Source organism: Coregonus lavaretus (assembly GCF_964263955.1).
Source record: "Coregonus lavaretus genome assembly, chromosome: 30".
Classification (NCBI taxonomy): Eukaryota; Metazoa; Chordata; class Actinopteri; order Salmoniformes; family Salmonidae; genus Coregonus; species Coregonus lavaretus.
This window is the reverse complement of record NC_140017.1, coordinates 27,969,095-27,990,300: the sequence shown is the minus strand read 5'-3', so window position 1 is coordinate 27,990,300 and position 21,206 is coordinate 27,969,095. Positions and strand designations below refer to the sequence as shown.

At 43.3% G+C, this 21,206-nt stretch overlaps 1 protein-coding gene across 1 annotated transcript in view; it reads left to right on the top strand.

The window, feature by feature from the left end:
- The window catches only part of LOC311105697 (kin of IRRE-like protein 3), a gene marked incomplete at both ends in the record, with an annotated part of 63,388 nt that overhangs the window by 35,995 nt on the left and 6,187 nt on the right, over positions 1-21,206 (top strand). The window contains 6 exons of the mRNA XM_084147916.1: positions 6,283-6,388; positions 12,417-12,565; positions 12,733-12,860; positions 13,476-13,602; positions 18,231-18,331; positions 19,206-19,404. Coding sequence (XP_084004042.1) covers positions 6,283-6,388; positions 12,417-12,565; positions 12,733-12,860; positions 13,476-13,602; positions 18,231-18,331; positions 19,206-19,404 — 810 coding nt within the window. The remainder of the gene's footprint in view (positions 1-6,282; positions 6,389-12,416; positions 12,566-12,732; positions 12,861-13,475; positions 13,603-18,230; positions 18,332-19,205; positions 19,405-21,206) is intronic.

Below are 21,206 nucleotides of genomic sequence, written 5' to 3'. Positions count from 1 at the left end.
GAATGAAGGCTATTAGTCCTGCCTAGGCTTTCATGAAGGTTAGATACAGTACAGAGAGTCTTTGAGGTGCTGGTGAAGCAACGCTACACATCCACACACCATGTCCTATTTTAGTTAGTCTGCTCCCCCAGCATGGAATTCTCTCTGGAACGCTGAGTATTTAGGTTGTGCTTTTGATTTATTTATCTATTTCAATGGAGGCCACTTATTATGGGAGAGGAAAAGAGAGGATGGTTGTGGAGAGGGTTGATGGTGATCTTCTGTCACGCATACAGAGTGAAATTTGACAGTCATCAGAGGGCATGTGTCTGTGTGTGTTTCAGAGAGGGAAAGAAACTGAGAGCAAAATAAAGAGAGAGAGAGAGAGAGAGAGAGAGAGAGAGAGAGAGAGAGAGAGAGAGAGAGAGAGAGAGAGAGAGAGAGAGAGAGAGAGAGAGAGAGAGAGAGAGAGAGAGAGAGAGAGAGAGAGAGAGAGAGAGAGAGAGAGAGAGAGAGAGAGAGAGAGAGAGAGAGAGAGAGAGAGAGAGAGAGAGAGAGAGAGAGAGAGAGGTGATGTGATCTGATAAGAAGCTGTTATTCGCAACTTGCTTTGACCTTAACATTGACCTATGACTGACACAAAATAATCTAATGTTTCTCTATGTTTAAATGCTTTTAAGAAAGAGAGGAAAGATGTGTGTCTCCACGTATGAATTTGAATTATTGTCCAATACATTTTATGCACTATTTCCCTTTATCGTCACTTTAATGTGCTTGTGAATTACATTGGCCTCAGCATTTTCAGCTCAACACAAGTTCATACAGAGTTATCTGACCTGAAGGTTAAGTACATTAGCATTTGATGTGGTCCTCTGTAGCTCAATTGGTAGAGCACAGCGCTTGTAATGCCAGGGTAGTGGGTTCGATCCCCGGGACCACCCATACGTAAAAATGTATGCACACATGACTGTAAGTCGCTTTGGATAAAAGCGTCTGCTACATGGCATATTATTATTATTATTATTATAAACATGCACTTCCCACTGTTGCCAAATGGGATGGATTTAAAGCAGGAGGCAGGGTTAGTTCAGGACCATGGACAGAGTGCTGCCAGGAGGCAGGGTGAGTTCAGTACCATGGACAGAGGGCAGACTTTAGTTGTGCGAGTGAGTACATTAGCTCACCGTAATTATTTGATGGCAGAGTTAGCCCATGATTCTCTCACAACAACACCATGACTTTGGGTTTTCTTTATATTGTGCTCTGTAGACTTTTTCAGTGTTAAGGCAAAGCCTCAAAATCACCTCCTCCAACTCTGAACTGAAGACACCATATAGTAAGATTTGTGATAATATCTTCAGCCTGGCTGGCTATGTGTTTATCTGTCTGTTGAGCTGCATCCAACATGAGGGCACAGCATCCTACACACAAGGAGTGGGGTGAGGGTTAAGGCTACCATGTGTTTGCATTGGCTAGCAGCAGCAAAATAATACCATTTGTTGAGACTAATTAATAGAAAACATGCAGTGCAGATGTGTGGTGGGGGAGGATTTGTGTTTGTTACCCAGCTCCGCTTCATGCTCTCGGTGCCCAATCAAGCACATAATGACAAATTGATCTGGAAAAAAGAGAGGGAAACATGGGTTAGAATTAGTTTTGGGCGTAATGGTGTAATGATGTTATCATAAGGAATGCATTTGTGAGCAGTGGCTCAATCTGGATTCATTGTATCGTCACTTTCATGTCACGTTTTGAATGAAAATCAGTAGTATCTGTACCAACCCTCAACTAAGCTATGCGCACCTGCCTCCACTGTTTTCTCTTCAAACTTTTGAGAAAAAAAAAACATGTGTCAGATCTACTGTTGAACCTTGCAGGTATACTTGAAAATGTAAAAAGCCCAAACATATGGCCTACAGTCTGAATGGCAAAAACATATGTCTGCATTGTGTGAGTGGGTAAATAAATGCATGGTGTTGGCTTTGTGTGTTAGTCAAGCTGTGAACCTGCAGTTGTATGCCCCTGTGTGCTCGCCTCCAGTAATACACTTGGCCAACCAGCAGGCAGCATCCATCTCCATATTGCTAGGGATATGCCTCCGCTCTAGTAGCGAATAAACAGACTCCCCATCCTTCAGAACCAGCCGTTGCTCCTGGAGGCTTATCCTCATGGAGGAACAGCTGTCTACAATGACCCAAAGAGAGTGGAAATTGAGCTTTTAGAAAGGGAAGAAAGCAATTTACGTTGGCATCATCTCTGAGAAATCTAGAGAAGTTGGCTGATTGTTAAAAAATGCCATCTGCTCCTCTCTTTGAACTTCCGATCAAAAGCTGTCAGCAGTCTACACTGTCTTCCTCCTTTTTTAGCCATGCTGTTGTTGTCGCCACCACTGCCATCATCACCAGCTCTGCTTTTCCCAGCTCCCCTCCAACCCTCTCCATATCACCCTCCTGATGAATCTGAAGACATAACGGCCCTGCATATTGATGAACCTGTCGCATGAAGCCTCAAACGAGCTCACTCCCACTCATGCATTTATACATCAAAGTGACAAACAGACTTCTTTATTAAGTGGCTGTCTGTCTGCATGGGGGTCAGGAGGCGGCAAGTTGGTGACCAGAGATCCCATCCCAGAGTCCCTCTCATCGGGCGTTTTGGCAGCAATCACTCCCTTCCCCTGGTTCTCCAAGGACAGAGCTATCCAAGCAGAAGAGCTAAGTCGCTCACCTTATTATTTACAAAAGACATAATGGCAATATGCCACAATGTCTCATAAGTGAGAGACACTCGGGTGCTTCTCTCATTCAGGGAGGGTCAGTCTTCACAGGCTGATTGACATGAAAGAACTCCCTGGCCCAATTGCAAATAAAATAGACAGTCTCATTAGCAGCTGAAAAATTTAAAAATAAGAGTCCAAGCACACAATAAGGATAATTTTGTCGAGGTAGTAAACCATGGAAAATCTCCCACCACAAAGCAGAGGAGCAGGGTACACTGCCACCGCCTCCACATCTGCCATTCTGCCTCTCTGCAGTTCCCTCTGCCTGCCTCTTTGTCTGCCCAGTTAGCCAGCCATAGTGCTACACACCTACCCTGCTGCTAACACTGCTGCTCACATCTTGGCCTAGGTTCATGTTAGTGATCGCCTGGTGTATTCCAGGATCCAGCATGTTGTTCCTACCTTCATTGGCCTGCCGGAAAGACCTGGCACGGGTGTGTGGGCTGTTGTATGTTTGTAAGGGGGCATAGTGTCCTAAAAAGCTGCTGAGGGAGTAGATGAGGGGTATGCATGGCACCTGGACCACCCTCCCTCTGGGGTGCGGCGGCAGCTGAGCTTGCCTAGAGCAGCTGTACATCCACAGGGCAAACAGCCCCCCCCCCCCCTACCCCTTTCACTCAGTGGTGTAAAGTACTTAAGTAAAAATACTTTAAAGCACTACTTAAGTAGTTTTATGGGGTATGTGTACCTTACTTTCTTATTTTTACTTTTACTTCACTACATTCCTAAAGAAAATTATGTACTTTTTACTCCATACATTGTTCCTGACACCCAAAAGTACTCGTTACATTTTGAATGCTTAGCAGGACAGGAAAATTGTCTAATTCACGCACTTATCAAGAGAACATCCCTGGTCATCCCTACTGCCTCTGATCTGACAGACTCACTAAACACATGCTTTGTTTGTAAATGATGTCTGAGTGTTGGAGTGTGCCCCTAGCCATCCGTAATTTAAAAAACAAGAAAATGGTGCTGTCTGGTTTGCTTAATATAAGGAATTTGAAATAATTTATACATTTACTTTTACTTTTGATACTTAAGTATATTTAAAACCAAATACTTTTAGACTTTTACTCAAGTAGGATTTTACTGGGTGACTTTCAATTTTACTTAAGTCATTTTCTATTGAGGTATCTTTACTTTTACTAAAGTACAACAATTGGGTACTTTTTCCACCACTGTGCACACTTACGCGCAAGAAGAAACACACACACAGAAACACACACACACCTCATCACTCACATGCATCCTGGTCCCGTGTGGCTCAGTTGTTAGAGCATGGTGCTTACAACGCCAGGGTTGTGGGTTCGATTCCCATGGGGCAACAGTATGGAATAAAAGTATGAAAATGTAGGTACTCACTACCGTAAGATGATTTGGATAAGAGTGTCTGCTGAATGACTCAAGTGTAAGCTTCTTCCTACAACGCTGGGAGGATTGGGCTGAGCAACAGCAGCCTAACTGTTCTCAGTGGCTGTGCCCACAGCCCGCCACACTGTTACCGCTGCATCCAAATAACTGGGCCCCTGGATGTTACATTAGTGTAATTGGACACAGAGCACATGGAGACAGGACCATCCAAATGGATGTTTGCTGCACCTGCACCAACCCCTGGGATCTCTGTATTTCTCTCCATGTCAAATCTACTGCTGTTTTTGCTAATGTGCCCAAGGCTGTCCAAATTACATAACGACAGATGTGTAATTATTCTACTTTCTCAAAGTTTAAGGCTAGGGAGGTCTATGGTCTGGTGAGGCTTTGGACCTTTCCAGTTTGAAATAATGATGATGTAACATCTTGCTGCACATATCTATCATTCTTCATTCATATATTCATCTGTAGGCTGTAGGGTCAAGCCAAATTTATCATTGGAAACAACATCCTGTAATCATAATTTTGCAGATTTTTTAAATAGATAAAGTTGTCAAAAGTTTACTTTATGAATCATGAATAATGGTGAGTGAGAAAGTTACAGAGGGTCAAAGATCATACCCCCAAGACATGCTAACCTCCCCTGGTATTGGTAATGGTGAGAGGTTAGCATGCTTTGGGGGTATGTTCTTTGACCCTATGTAACTTTCTCACTCATCATTATTCACGATTCATTCAGGATTATCTGTAATCATGGTAGCATCCACATTCATATAGAAGTGTTTAGAAACATATTCTATTCTTATTTACAATAAAGGTGTCTCCAAAATGACACAATACATTATATACCATTCCTTTTAAATTGGGCACAAAGTAAACTGAAACACAACCTAAACGAACTGCAAATGCAAGTGTCCCAAGCTTTATGTAGTCATTGCGTGCTACAGTATGAATATGGGACAAATACTAAACTCTTCAGGGGTGTCAATAATTTTGACCTCTAGATTTTTGAGAAAAAAAATATCACTTGTTAAACTAAATCTATTTTTCTGAGCAAGTGTATGTATAAAATAATATAATTTCCCAATTTCCTTAGCATACAATATAGCTCAGTATTATAATTATTTATTTTATACAGTTATTATTGCTCATCTTTATCAAGGGTGTCAATAATTCTGGAACCCACTGTACATATGATTAGTCATATCATTTATGCCATGCCACCCTATTTCCCAGCAGAGTTGCTTTAGATTTCATCAAGCAAAGTTGAATCAAGGACTTGATTGAATTAAAAGCAATCTACATATGAAGCTAGAAATGGAAAAGGCTTGGACTGTTGCCACAGTAGAAGTTAAGAGGCAGTAGTCCATTTGGATTGAAGCAGCAGCCGTAGAGAAAGACGAGAGGGGCCATGCTCATTACTGCCGTGTTCCATTAGTGATATCAGACAACCTTTGAGTCGCCCCATGATGTTGAGAGATGGAGCTTATACTGAAAGACCATTGTTTTTTTATCACTCAGACTGCCAGTATTTGATGAGGCCTTTTGGCCCTCCAAACCCTTTACATACTTTACAGGCTATCCCAATGGCCCTTTCATCAATGCTGGACTTAATTGAAAAATAGCTTGCTGTATTTGAAAAGTTTTATCTGAACATAAAGGAGGACCGAAGTGGAGGATACACTATTTGCCTTCCAGAGATGAAAAGCGATTAAAACGTATCTTCAAAAAGAATGCTTTACCTTTTTCATTTAGATACATTGAATTGCTGTTTATTGAATTAACATAATCTATGTGTTTGCTATTTTAAGAGTAGTTTTAATAGTGTCTATCTCTGTGTTTATTCATTATTGTAATTATAATGGAGTGTTTAGCGGGCAAATCACTGTTTCAATTCATCCTTATTTGCAAATCGCCAATTACTGAAAAACTCATTATCAAGAGTTGTAGTATTTGCTTTGATTTCTTGTGTTTTTCTGCTCTTTAATGTCTCTAATTAACTTTTTTTTTTTGGTTTAGTTCGTGTATTTCCGCACCTGTGAAAATATCACACAACACAAGCTACTGTATGGAGCAACTGCCCTAGATTCCTGTAAGGTAGTTACGGGGGCCTTTTATAATTGGTCGTCTGTCTCTGGTGTGTGTCCATACAGATTTGCCACTTGTCAATCTGTCAGTGGAGCCTCAACCCATTCTGGAAGGAAACCTGGTCAAGTTCCACTGCTCGGCCAAGGCTAACCCACCCGTCACACTGTATAGGTGAGATTACCTACCTATACTGTACATGCATACCTAATGTCTGTCTGTCTGTCTGTCTGTCTGTCTGTCTGTCTGTCTGTCTGTCTGTCTGTCTGTCTGTCTGTCTGTCTGTCTGTCTGTCTGTCTGTCTGTCTCTCTGTCTCTCTCTATCTCTCTCTCTCTCTCTCTCTCTCTCTCTCTCTCTCTCTCTCTCTCTCTCTCCACCCCTCTCTCATGAAAGTCTATATTAGATTATTTTCACTCTGAACTTGATTCCTTGGCAAGACTTTGAACATGCTGTCTGGGAACTTTAGTTTAAACTCCATTAGTAGTCCCTAAAGGAGAAATGTATCATAGAAAAATATATGTGGGCCAGACATACTGTATTATGCAATGCCCCGTAATGAGAAAGAAAAAGGCTGAAACAAATTTCAAATGATATACAAAGGTCCTCTCTGATTTATGTTGCTTGTAACTAATAACTTCTCACATTAAGTGAAATGTGGCACTTCATTATTGATGGTATTAATCACTGTCAGAGAATTCTTATGATGCCGTGACACTATTAAATCTCTTGTCAATTTGGAAAATATTCACAGAGAGCCATACAGAGGAAAATCGAATGACAAATGTCTGTTGAAATTCATTCCCAGTCATGTACTTAGAGACTAATTAATGGATTGACTTGCATGGCTTTTGTTTTGAGATAATGTTGTCAATATCCCCTGAACATAGATACACTACCATGAGTGGGAGAACAGCTGGCATTGTGTTGTATCTGATGAGGTTGTCAAGGTTACAAGGTCTCATGTTAAAAGGGCGACATTGGACTCAGAGTACTGAAGCAGGGCCAATGGATATTTGAGTGGAAGGAGTGGGTTGATCTTCTGAACCTACGCAGAACCCATGTCTTATTATTTTTCGCAATCCTTTTTGGATTTTGCCTGACAACTGCAAGCACACACTGAGAGACTTGATTTGGAGCACTGAGTTTTTCAATTCTCACAAGAAACATTTCCTTTCTTCTCAGAGAGTATTGGGGATAAAGAAGAAATATAAGTTATTTCTTCTCATGAAATCTTACTTGGTCCTTGAAGAGGTGTAATGCCAAGGTGATTTGTCAAGACATGCTTTTCTGTGTGGGTTTTAAAACCAAGGGAAGAGTAAGTGGAACAAAATCAATAGCAAAGGGAATTGCCCGGCCGACACTGAGTCTGAAGCAGTATTGGGAAATTAAATGGATCTACAACACACTCACAGGTGGCAAAACAGAGACGGTCCTTTGATGGATTCTGCCCTTTTAAAAAACAGATATCAAGGCAAACAAGACTTGTGTTTGATTGTGCAGGTATACACCAAAGGCAGGTCTTCTGCTACAATCGCTGTGGAAATCAGTCTCCTTTGTAGTGGGGATCAATGTTCCGCTGACATGTCTACAGGGCCTGGGTCCTAAGGAGCCTTGGTGGTTGAGATGTATTTTCCTTTGGCCTGGGAAACCATGGGAAAAAGTAATGAAAGAAGGAGGGGTGTTGAACTTCAGGCTGAAATAGGCACTTTCTAGAAGGGTTTCACTAGTGTTAGGATCCAATACCACTTTCAGTTGAGTCCTTTGCACATCTGAACCCACACTTCACTTCTGTTCACTGGACTGTGATAATATGTAACCTTTTTCTAATATGCATCAGTGCAGATTAGTTTACGATACTTTTAGCACACGTTCTCATAAAGAACCATACGTTATTTTATCTCTACCCTGCCTCAGTCCACATGGGGGAGTGTTGGACACTCCTGTCTCCCGAGTGGCGCAGTGGTCTAAGGCACTGCATCGCAGTGCTAGCTGTGCCACTAGAGATCCTGGTTCGTATCCAGGCTCTGTCGTAGCCGGCCGCGACCGGGAGACCCATGGGGCGGCGCACAATTCGTCCAGGGTAGGGGAGGCAATGGCCAGCAGGAATGTAGCTCAGTTGGTAGAGCATGGCATTTGCAGGGTTGTGGGTTTGATTCCCACAGGGGGCCAGTATGAAAAAAATAATGTATGCACTCACTAACTGTAAGTCGCTCTGGATAAGAGTGTCTGCTAAATGACTAAAATGTAAATGTCTCCCAGGGAGAGCTCTCCACTGGGGAGTTGACTGAGGAGAACCCCCCTTGTCCCCCAGAGAGAGTTACAGCAGTGCAGAGAAGGGAGCTAGCGGTGTGGTGTGGCCGTTAGTCAGCTCTAATACACCCTGTCTCTGGAGATCAGATACGGAACAAGGACAGGGCAGGCCTTAGAGTGATGGCCCCTCTGCCAACCTCCCCAGCACGCCCACACTGCCATCCCATCCTCCATTTCAATAAGCACACAGACAGAGCCAAGGTAGCAGAGGAGGAGACAATGACATGGTGATTTCTATTTGCTGTGATTGGCCGATCTATGACGCTAATGGAAATAAGTCTCTAGTCTACAGATATCTCTCAGGCAGAGCCAGCACTCTAACTCCTGGGTGGAGAGAGCATGTGTCTCAGGGATAGTACTGAGTAGAGGGAGTGACCTAATTTAGCAGGCGTAGAAAGACGCCTGAGCGGAGTTCCCACTTATATTTTTAAGGGGAAACGGAAGTTAGGTTGAAAAACCTGATTTTTGCGACTCCGCATAGGCTAGATAGGGAGGGAAGTACTGTTGGAAGTAAGTTTGTGTTTTTGTCTGAGTGTGTTGGTGTAAATTGAGGAATTGTAAAACAATAGAGCTGTTATGGAATCTTCATTGCCTAATGGAAGCATGAGGGGCAACCACAATACATCAACATCATATTCAACACCCTGGTCATAAATACACAAAGGTTTTTTTTCACTACTCAAAGAAGAGGCGCTCCAGAGAGGGACACGACAGAAGAGGAGTTTCAGGTCCCTTGTCAGAGCATTCTACCACGCGACAACAAAGACATCCCTCTCCTTCGCCCAGCAAACACCATCCCCAATTCTTTCCCCAGTTTAACAATGATGATGATGTTGCTAGTTTGTTGATTTTCTTTGTCAGTTCTATCATCTACCTTCTCCTCGTCTGTGTCTCTGAGGTGGCTAATGAAGAGGTTTTACATCATGGCGCTTTCCATCAGGTTGTCTGTGGGCACCGCCACTGTTTGTTTTTCCATGACCGTGCTTCCCCTGCGACTCGCTTTGTGCCACCCAGTGCATCCAGCCGACGAGGAGGATAGCGAGAGAGAAAAGAAAAACAGCAGCAGGCACAGCAAATTAAATCCATCTTGTCTGCTCTACTGGCATAAACACTTTGGCTGTGCACACTATCTTGACTGGTACCATGCCGCTAATGCCAGTAATGTTTTAAAGGAAGGTACAACAGCGATGTTCTACCATGTTGTGATTTCATTGCCAGACAAACAGACTTCCTGGTTTTATATGAATTGTGAGGCACCAAACTGACAGTCTCATCATCTTTGCTCATGTCCCCTACCTCATGGCAGACAGAATATTGGAATGTCATTCACACTGTGTTGGAACTATAGACAATGTTTTTGTTCTCCCTTCTAATATTGGGCCTTTTGTCATATTATGTCAAACCAAGAGACATTTCTGTCTTATTTCATATAAACATTTCATTCAAAGTCTCTACTTTCCATTGAAATAAGTTTTTTGATATATTCAACATTAAGAAAATGCAAATGAGCAACATAATCTGTGCTGTGGTGTACTTAACCATGCTGATAATAATAATAATAATAACAATTTATTTTATATGCTAATGACATAGATAGCTGTTGAATTTAATATAATTCAGTTTACCATTGCTATCCCCTTAATCATATCAGTGGGAGAGAACAAGGTTGTTCTTTCCCTGCTACACACTGATTTCACTGATATTGCCACGCGCGCACACACACACACACACACGTACACAAACACCCTGAGGCATACACCTGACTTGCACCTCATTGTGTGACCTAAACCCTGAATAGGTCCGGGTGGTAAGTGAGCTGTTGAGTAAGTTTTCGCTGGCCCCTCTGCCCTCCCAGAGGAGATGCAGGTGTCTGATGGATGCAGAGCTGGCTATGTTTAGACTCTCTTGGATGGGGACCAGCACATCAGCCGAGCTCTCACACTCCCTGCAGGCACTAGCATTCTGTCTCTGCTCTCGCTACACTGTGGACCTCCCAGCCCTGGCAGCCTCACACTCCAATTGGGAGAGACCTGCTGGCCAAACTTCTGTGCTTAACTCACTGTAACTCCTCCAGTACTCTATCAACCATACACTCTCAGTCACAGCCTGTGGAGTCATTCATCATCCGACACTGAGATTCAGAGGGCATTGATGATTGCTGTCATCATCAGCGGATTTATTGACATTGTCTAGGGAATTCTTATCTAATATTCATAGACAGTGTGTTGTGAGATTTAGAAACCATCATCATCATCATCATTATCGTAGTCATTATCGTAATCTTTTATTGAACAGTTTGTGTACAGAATTGTTTTCTTGAGGGACAATACAGACAGTGTGTGTGTAGCTGTGTGTAGCTTACTGCAATGGTAATAATATGTTTTCCCAAATCCAGCACATTCTCCTCCTGGACCAAATATGTAAGGAAGGGACAGATGAGCCAAACACACCCATCTGTCCTAATTATAATATTTTTGGAAACCCAAGTGTCCCTGTGCATATTAAGCTGACAGTGCTCTCAGCGACTTCATTTTGCACACAGTGAACTAGCTCTTATAGTGTGGAAACATAGTCTCCTCAGCAGCACAATGTGCAGCAGAGAATAATCTACTGGAGCCAATTAGAAAGGTGCTTCACTTCACTTTCTGAATGATTGAGGTCTATTCTCATTTAAATTATACTATTTGAGTCAAGCATAGACCAAGGCTTCACTCATGGATAGCAAATGAGTCCCCTATCCCTGGAATACTGCGAGTCCCCTATTCCTGGAATACTGCACAGTGCTCCCTGTGCTCTTGGGTGAGAAAATAGATCCATGTTTTGTGACAGCTAGAAGTTGAAAGGTTATCTTCGCCCATATCAGCATGCAAACACATCTCTTTCTGAGCAAGTGGAGAGGTTTAGGAGTATATAGAGTTGAATGTCCCAAAATACCTTGTAAATGTTCCAGAGAAAAAGCCCAATATATCCACTCATGCCCTGGCTCGCTTTAATAAATGGTCCCTGTCTCCCACAGCAACAGGGAACCATCCAGTATGGCGTGCCGAGCAAGACAGAAGCGGTGACATCAGAAAAGTATTAACCCAGCAGTTGGGAGAAAGCATCCCTCTGACAGAAGGCATGGCTCCAACACAAACGGATGTTCTTCATGCAAACCTGTGTAAATTGATTAACGTCAGGTGCCTTTATGTGCATACAGTACGTTTCATCCGGCATCATCAGGGGGGGACTCTACCTGTTTGTCATTTAGTGATACATTTTTCTTAGCCACTCTGCGCTCTGCGCCGCTCCGCTTGTCGTAATGAGGAACGTGCTGTCTGCTCCCCCAGTCACTGAGACGCTTGTGATGTCACAGCATGAATGGCTGCCACAAAAACATGCTGAAGCCAGCAGAGAACCTGCACAGGAATGATTTATTCTGAGAACAATGTGACATGGACAGGGAAGGAGAGAAACGGTCTTAATGTTTCATCCCACCTTCCTCTCCCCTCATCCTCACATCCTACCATCCTTCAGACAGGTGCCATCATCCCTCACTGATGACCAGGACTGAAACGTTATAAATCAAAAGCAACCCATTCTTCATATTGGTCTGGTGCTAACTTGTGTTCAAAATGTATTTCTACTGCAGGTATTCCGGGCCATCAGCAGAGTATTTCCTTACCACCATAGGCCAGGTGACCATAGGTCAATGTTAAGGTCAAAGCAAGTTGCGAATAACAGCTTCTTATCAGATCACCCCTCTCATGCAAGGTCTCCTCTCTCTCTCTCTCTCTCTCTCTCTCTCTCTCTCTCTCTCTCTCTCTCTCTCTCTCTCTCTCTCTCTCTCTCTCTCTCTCTCTCTCTCTCTCTCTCTCTCTCTCTCTCTCTGTGTATTGCCCTTCACTACAGGTGGGCCAAAGGAGGCAACGTGATCAAGGAGGTCTCTGGGGACACTTATGAGGTCATTGTGGACCACTCCTTCTACACTGAACCTGTCTCCTGTGAGGTCACCAACCCTCTGGGCAGCACCAACATCAGCCGCAATGTCGACGTCTACTGTGAGTGCTACTAATGTGTTGCTCTTTCTGTGGTGATATCCAGCCAACGTTATGCATCCTATTTAGATTATAGACATTCTGTATCTGACCATTTATAGAGTCTTCTGAGGTGCTGGTGGTGTTGTATTGATTAGATGCTGACTGGGTGTCTCTCTGTGTTCCTGCAGTTGGTCCACGCATGGCTGCAGAGCCCCAGTCCTTACAGGTGGATCTGGGGTCTGATGCTGTGTTCAACTGTGCCTGGACGGGAAACCCCTCCCTCACCATCGTCTGGATGAAGAGGGGCTCTGGAGTGGTATGTATTCCCATATTCAATGTCTTTCATCATTTCTGGTATTTGTTTTGAGTAGGTGCAATACACTGTAGATTGTTCCAATCAGTTTAGCCGATACTTTCAATTTCATGTACTTTATAGTGATATATTTTCCACAACCACCCCCATATCATGCTGGCCACAGCAGTAACTTCATTAATTATTCTATTTGAAAACCAAAAAAATCTAACTGTAGAGGTCATTCAGGATTCATGTGACCAAGCAGTGCCCTTTGAGCTCAAATCAGTTGTTTTCAAAGTCTCATTAATCCAAACATCCTGAGGCAGCTAGCGGTTTGGGCTCGTTAGTGCCCCTGCTCCCTGACTCCTGGCTGGAGATGTGTTGAGGTGAGCAGAGGGGCATGCAATTGATCTGCCAGGCTCATTCCTCAACTCCGTATACATCAACCATCAGAGCCTGGAGATGGAGACCAAAACCGCCCATCTCTCATATGAGCCTGGTCCCAAATTGGATTTTAATAATAGAAGAGGGGTGGCCTTTAAGTCGTTAAGAGGAGCACGGGCTGCTTTGTGCTGCCTCAAATGTGAAGGTGACCTCTCGCTGCTAATTCAGTGACCCTTGACCTCTGTGTGGCAGGTACTAAGTAACGAGAACATCCTGACACTCAAGGCTGTGAAACAGGAAGATGCTGGGAAATATGTGTGCCGTGCCGTGGTCCCACGAGTAGGCGCTGGGGAGAAGGAGGTTTCTCTCACCGTCAACGGTAAGTGTCACACTGGTCAGGAATGTTTTGGGTGGTTTGGGGGTCACATCTGCTAAGAAGAAAGCAATTTGTCATTGGTTTACACACAAAAACACATCTTCACCCCAAGGACACTCCAACAAAACAGTGAAAGGAGAAGGTTTGCTATTGGGCCTCAGTCTGTCCATGTCTTTAAGCTCTGAATAAATGTTTTTGGTGAGGCCATCTCTCAATGCATTTACAATAGAAAAAGGGTTCAAATTCAACTCTGCAGACATCTCTGCTTCAGTGTAGTAGACTACAGCAGAGAGATTAACAGCCTTATTGAAACAGCACGCACAGTAACAGATTAGATACAATTAATTTCCTTTACACTTGATTTTCCATTACGCTTCATCAGTCCTTATTAGAAAGACACAGGGATGGATGGATAAATATAGCTAGCACACATGTAGCCTTACGTTCCTTAAACACAGGAAAATGTGCTTTCATGCCGATTAGATTCTGAAGGAGTTGAGGAGAGGGAGGTTGACGTTTTCAGGCAGTGACTGACTAATGAATGTCGGGGAATGGAATAGTGGGAGACCCGGCAACTCTCAGACAAATGACTTCATTACCACCACTTGGTATTCACAGAGCATGCATTTACACTTGCAGCAGCTTTCATTCACAGAATGTACATGTTCTTTAAAGGACTTTTTGTCACCATGTCCGTTTGCATGGGTGGTAGATAGAAGAAAAGAAGATAAGATGTTGAGATGAATGTTTTCATGAGGTATTGTCCTCAACAATATATTGGATATCTTGAATGCGACCGTACAATGTCTGTCGTTAGCAGCGTTGTTGCTAGTTTGGGACTGAATATACATCAAGTACCAAACATTGCTTGTCAAGAGCTTATTTTCAAACTTGTACAGTAGCTGTTTATCAGAGAGAATAGCATCCAAATGCCCCCTTCGACATTGGATTACAACCACTAGTGTGTGCTATGAGGCCCTGTTCTATCAATAGCCTAGTTCTGTTCAAGATCAGCGCTCCAATACTATGGAGCAAAGTCATTCCTAATTCACATCTTAACAGTTTTGTTTCATCCCAGCATCATTTTTACTGTCTGGACTAGTAAACAAAATCTCTGTTGAAGTTTATTTTTCCAATTGATGTGTTCTTTCTTTTATGTACAACTATCTATGGGGATTGCATTACTTCTGTATATAACACAATACAAAGAGAAGATGCATTGTTTTAATGAAGACGATATGATAGCAGAACTCATAGGACAATCATCGTGAAAAATAACACAAAGCGGAAAATGTTTACTTGGTCTCTGCAGAGTTCAGTTCTTTATTGGTCTTTGACTTCTCTTTAATTTGTTTATGTTAGCCTGTTCTTCTACCTCTCTTGCCTCACGGCCTGGATCTGTCTCTGACATTAAAAAGCCACATCATTTTTTACCTTTTGAATAATTTAAATCCACGCTTTCTGAAAACCACACAAGGGGTCCTCAGTCAAAATGTTCACATATCTACCCTACCAAGTCCTCTCTGTGAATCAGACTGTCAAGCCGAGAAAGTACAAACAGAGTCTTTGAAGTGGCAGCACGTGGAGAGGACTCGCGGTTTGCTTCTTGATTGTTTTAAGTTGTCGTCTTTATGGCAGATGAAGCGTCATCCTCCTCAGCCCTCATCAACCTGCAGTCTTTGACATCCAATAGAATCCAATTGGCTCTGACAGTGAGGGAAAGTCATGACAGATGACCGTGCATTTTGGGAGACTGCCTTGATCATGTGTGAGAAAGACTGAGGAATACTCAAGAGTATATGCACAGTATGGGGGAGTGTGTGTGTATGTGTTTGATGTTTTGTTATTTGCTTCCCATCGCTTATGACTGGATCATTTTACCCAAACAATTAAAATGCACGTGTTTAGAATATGTCAATATGTTCTTTCCTCTGTTGCATGTCAACGACTCCCACTGCGCAGCAACACAGACAAGAGAATCCTCTCCTTCCCTGGGGACTGGTGTAATTTAATTATAGTCAAATAGCTATCAGGCGAGGCAGTTTATGTTGGAGTCACTATTGGATACATATTGCTCACCCTAGTTTACATCCTCACAGTCAGTCTGAGCTTCAATATTTGTTTCAGTGAAGCTATTGTATGGTGCTTGTTCTTTTGATTGTATGTTCAATGCATCCTGAAGCATTGTACGCACACAGAAAACTAGTAGGTATATGACTGAATTTATGCATGAGATTTGCAGCCTGCATGTGTTTGTGTCCCTATCGATGAACATGAATATATTATATTTGTGTGTCTGTTTGTTCGTAGAGGTATGAGTCTTTTCATCTTTCCACATGTGTATCTCTTGGTGTTCCTGTCCTGTATGTCTGTCTGCATGTGTGTCTAATCAGATGTCAGGCAGCCCAGGGAGAGGGAGTACATTAACACATTAATGGAGAAAGTGGGCCGATGTGCCTTCTTGTCCCCCACAGGGCATCTTGTTGTTGTAGTTATTTTTTTCTCTCCCAGACATAGTCTTTATATGCTCAATAAAATAGAATTTAATTCCTTCTCCAAGTGCCAAGACAGAGCTTAAAGAAACCAGCGCAAATGAATAATTCAGCGGAGAAATGCCATTCAAATGGATGTGACAGAGAAACTAATAGAGTACAACAGCTCTGAGGTGCTTTGAAATGAGCTGCTGCAAGGAAGCACAAAGTGACACATCTTTTCAAAGCTCAGACTATACTTCCAACTCTGTTTGGAAATGCAAGGCCCGGTCTTTGACGTAGGCTCTTTCGACAAGGTGATGAATAAACGATAACAAAGAATCAGATTGTGAGGCGGCCCACTCCATAGCCTCCCCGCCTCTCTAAAAAAAACATGTCTCCTACCATATCGACTGTGTCTACTGACAGTTGGAGCAGTGTAGTTGTGCCATTCACACCACCCACCAACTCCCTCTTGCTCTGATCACACAGTTTGTGCACGCGCACACACACGCACGCACGCACGCACGCACGCACGCACGCACGCACGCACGCACGCACGCACGCACGCACGCACGCACGCACGCACGCACGCACACACACACACACACACACACACACACACACACACACACACACACACACACACACACACACACACACACACACACACACACACACACACACTCCTCCCTATCCTCTGGAGGAGCCACCACACCCCAGCAGTCTGAGGCAGGGAGATAAAACCATCTAATTATATTCCTCATTTGCAGCCCTGATCCACAGAGCAGATTCTCCTGAGCCACCAGCGCTCGCCTTGGGCAGCCCGGGAGGAATAGATCTGAGTGTGTTTACCACATGAGCCCATTCCAGCCACACACACCCACACACTCCCACACACACACACATTCTTATGCATGCAACCACATAGACCGGACCGCCCATGCCAGTCCACCATAGGCTACTAAGACAGTGGTGTTGCGGCATAAATAAAATAAAATAAAATAACATTTTATTTGTCACATACACGTGTTTAGCAGATGTTATTGCAGGTGTAGCAAAATGCTTGTGCTTCTAGCTCCGACCGTGCAGTAATATCTAACAAGGGATATCTAACAATTTCACAACATATAGTGCTCAATGCGGTGCTGTTAGTTTGCAGCAATCATTCCACAGCAGCAGCAGCCTAGCTCCCAGTCTCCTGCATGCAGTGGCATACCAAGACACCATCTGCCAGAATCGAATTAAAATGCTAATTTATTTTAATAAGAGACAGGTAATAAACTGCAATTATGTATCGGCAGAGAGAACAGGAACGGGTTGGAGGGGAGTTGGTAGGAAGCTCACCTTCTTACTAATGAAGTTGTTTCCCCACTACTCTATACTTAAACCTCTTAAATCACTATAAATTGTTTTTCCAATGTTTTTACTGGTTGTTTAAGCAGATAGACTGCTTCCTCTGTTGTCGTGAGGGAGGACTGGAGGTTATCCAATTGATGGCATCGCTGCGGGTCAAAGTGCAAGGCTCTGGAGAGCTAAATTGAATGTGCAGAGACACAGGGAGGAGTGTTATCTCTCCGCAATGACATTTCTTCATCATGATTACGCCCATAGAAATGCCTCTCTTCTCGCCACCATGACCCTTATCTTAGTGGGAGAAATCAAGAGCACCATAAATCCACTTTTTCACAATTCAGAATGAAGGCTGGGCCCACATGAATGCCCTTCATACAGCCCTAACATGCCCTTGGTGATATTGTGGAGGTTAGATGCGATGTTCGTATCGAACCACAATGCAATCCTCAGCGCCGGGAGTCCAAAATGACTGTTTACTGCCGGCATGTCGAGTCGGTTGGAAATTGGAAGTAGGGTTTACTGTGAAAGAATGCTGTTAGGGGTATACCGCTTAATTGACTGCAGCACAACTTGATTGCATCAGTGTTACATGGCATGAATGTGAACCCACAGGAATCTGGAAGTGGTTGATTGTGGTAATGTGTGGGTTTGTGATTGGCCTTCATGGTACAGTGTTGATATGTTCTCCTCTGTGCCCTCTCCACAGGCCTTCATGGTACAGTGTTGATATGTTCTCCTCTGTGCCCTCTCCACAGGCCTTCATGGTACAGTGTTGATATGTTATCGTCTGTGCCCTCTCCACAGGCCCGCCCACCATCTCCAGTACCCAGACACATCAGGCTCTCCACGGGGAGAAGGGAGAGATCAAGTGCTTCATCCGGAGCACTCCACCTCCAGACCGCATCGTGAGTAACACCAACACCACTTCCTTCAATATCTATCTCTTCTACTTATCTCTACTGGCCACAGCATTGCATGGTATATGGGTTGCATTACGGCCATGGTGACCTGACAGGGCTCCTGTTGCGTTATTAGCATTTGATTAAACCATCTAAGAACACATGCAATACAACTGAGAAAGATATCAGTTTAATGATTATAATAGTATTCTAACTGTTTATTGTTGAATGAATGAGAAGGTATGAAGCATGGCAAGCTTAGACACTTCATTTGTAATTGAATGCATGCTGATGCTCTTTTAGCACAGATCCCATTAAGATTTATGGCCCTTAGATAAACAGCTTACTCTCAGAGCCCTCTCTTGTTCCATTAACTGTGTATGTGTGTGTGTGTGTGTGTGTGTGTGTGTGTGTGTGTGTGTGTGTGTGTGTGTGTGTGTGTGTGTGTGTGTGTGTGTGTGTGTGTGTGTGTGTGTGTGTGTGTGTGTGTGTGTGTGTGTGTGTGCGTGCGTGCGTGCGTGCGTGCGTGCGTGCGTGCGTGCGTGCGTGCATGCGTACACATGTGAGTTCACATGTGAGTGTGTGTGTTTTTGCATAATTGTAATCTACTAATTAGTGTTTTGTGTATTGATGCTGGCCATTACCTTGCTGCATAATTACTATGCTGTTGATTTGATGGCAGGTTCTAAAGAGGTATATTTATCCAGGATAAATGTGAAAGTAATTTGCTTTCATGCTTATGAATATGCTTTAACAACCAGAAAAGTGCTTACAATTAATCTTCTTCGTCTGCAATCAATTGTTGTCAATTGCTCCAGATCACCCAGTGAAATATGGGGAACTCCTCCCCCCTCATGTTTAACTTGTGATCCCCTTACAGGCCTGGTCATGGAAGGAGACAGTGCTGGAGTCAGGGACATCTGGCCGTTACACGGTGGAGACGGTCAGCACCGAGGAAGGGGTCATATCTACTCTGACCATGAGTAACATCGTCCCTGCAGACTTCCAGACCATCTACAACTGCACAGCCTGGAACAGCTTTGGGTCTGACACAGAGATCATCCGCCTCAAGGAACAAGGTGGGAGCCAAGGATCGACAGGTTCCACCTTCTCTACTTTAACACTGTGGTGGCCGTGGTTCTAGTGTAGTGTAGAGTAGTGTCAAATAGAGTAGTGCTGTGTTTTGGTTTGTGTGTGTGTGTGTGTTTGTGTGTGTGTGTGTGTGTGTGTGTGTGTGTGTGTGTGTGCGTGCGTGCGTGTAAAAGAACTAGACAGTATGAATGTCAATGGATTTGATGGGTTTACAAGTGTTGAACCAACCATTATATCATTATCAGTCACAAACCACAATGAAACCCACATGCACCATTCAGTGTTTAGGAGTTGACAACACCTATCTCATTTGGGTGGGACATTTTTATTGTGTCTGTTTTATCAACACTTCACATTATTTCGCTTTAGGACAATAGGATGACCCAGACTGTTGAAATCGGACAGATATTAAATAAACAGCCAATGCATTTGTAGTTAATGCACTCATTTTATATATTCAATGACAGTGTGATTAATTTGTAGGCAATTAATTAGCTAGTTGAGAAAAGATGCAACTCAAGTGCAGAGTCACGTAGTCATACCACATCAGTAGTCATACCACACGACAACACAAATATAACTATGGCTTTATTTAAACCAATGCTTTATTATTAAAAGCCTTTATTTGTTTGGCTGGGCTTCATAGCTGGACATGTGGCTCTGTCTCTTCAATGGGGAAGATTTGTTTTTATTCACTCCCCATAAATTATAATGTATTGCTGGCTTATTTGAAAGGGACATTGATTAATGAACGCATTAAATAGACGTTAATGCTGGGGAAAAGGCACTCTGTTGTGTTGCATTTGTTTAAAGTGCGGGGAGGTAATTAATGTAGGTGGGTGACTAAGTCGTCATTATAGCAGTGAAATCGGGACACTCATAGATATTTTAAAGGGATACTTCAAGATGTTGGCAATCAAGCCCTTTATCTACTGTAATTCCCCAGTCAGATGAACTCTAACATAACGTTTTAATGTCTCTGTCCAGTATGAAGGAAGTTAGAGGTAGTTTCGCAAGCCAATGATAACTACTGTAGCGTTAGCGAAATGACTGAACGTCTACAGGAGCATGCTAGCTGTTCCCATAGATTTCCAGTCATTGCACTAACGCCAAGTTAGTAATTGCGCTACTTTCTTCAAACTGCACACAGAGACAATACGAAGGTATCCACGAGTTCATCTGACTCTGGGGAACTAGATAATGGGCTTCACTGCCAAAATCTCAAAGTATCCCTTTAAGGCTGATTCAAATCACAGCCCTGTTGCTATTTAACCACTCAATGAAACAACAGTCAGCTGCTTCTGTAAGTGACTATACATTAAATGTGAATGGAAGGAATCATCACTGTAATAAGAAATACACTATATATATGAGCAGCTGCACACAAGCCTAAGATTACCATTCGCACTGCCAAGCGTCTGCTGGAGTGGTGTAAAGCTCGCCGCCATTGGACTCTGGAGCAGTGGAAACGGGTTCTCTGGAGTGATGAATCACGCCTCACCACCTGGCAGTACGACGGACAATCTGGGTTTGGCGGATGACAGGAGAACACTACCTGCCCCAATGCACAGTGCCAACTGTAAAGTATGGTGGAGGAAGAATAATGGTCTGGGGCTGTTTTTCATGGTTCTGGCTAGGCCCCTTACTTCAAGTGAAGAGAAATCTTAACGCTACAGCATACAATGACATTCTAGACGATTCTATGCTTCCAACAATGTGGCAACAGTTTGGGGAAGGCCCTTTCCTGTTTCAGCATGATAAAGCCCCTGTGCACAAATAAATGGTTTGT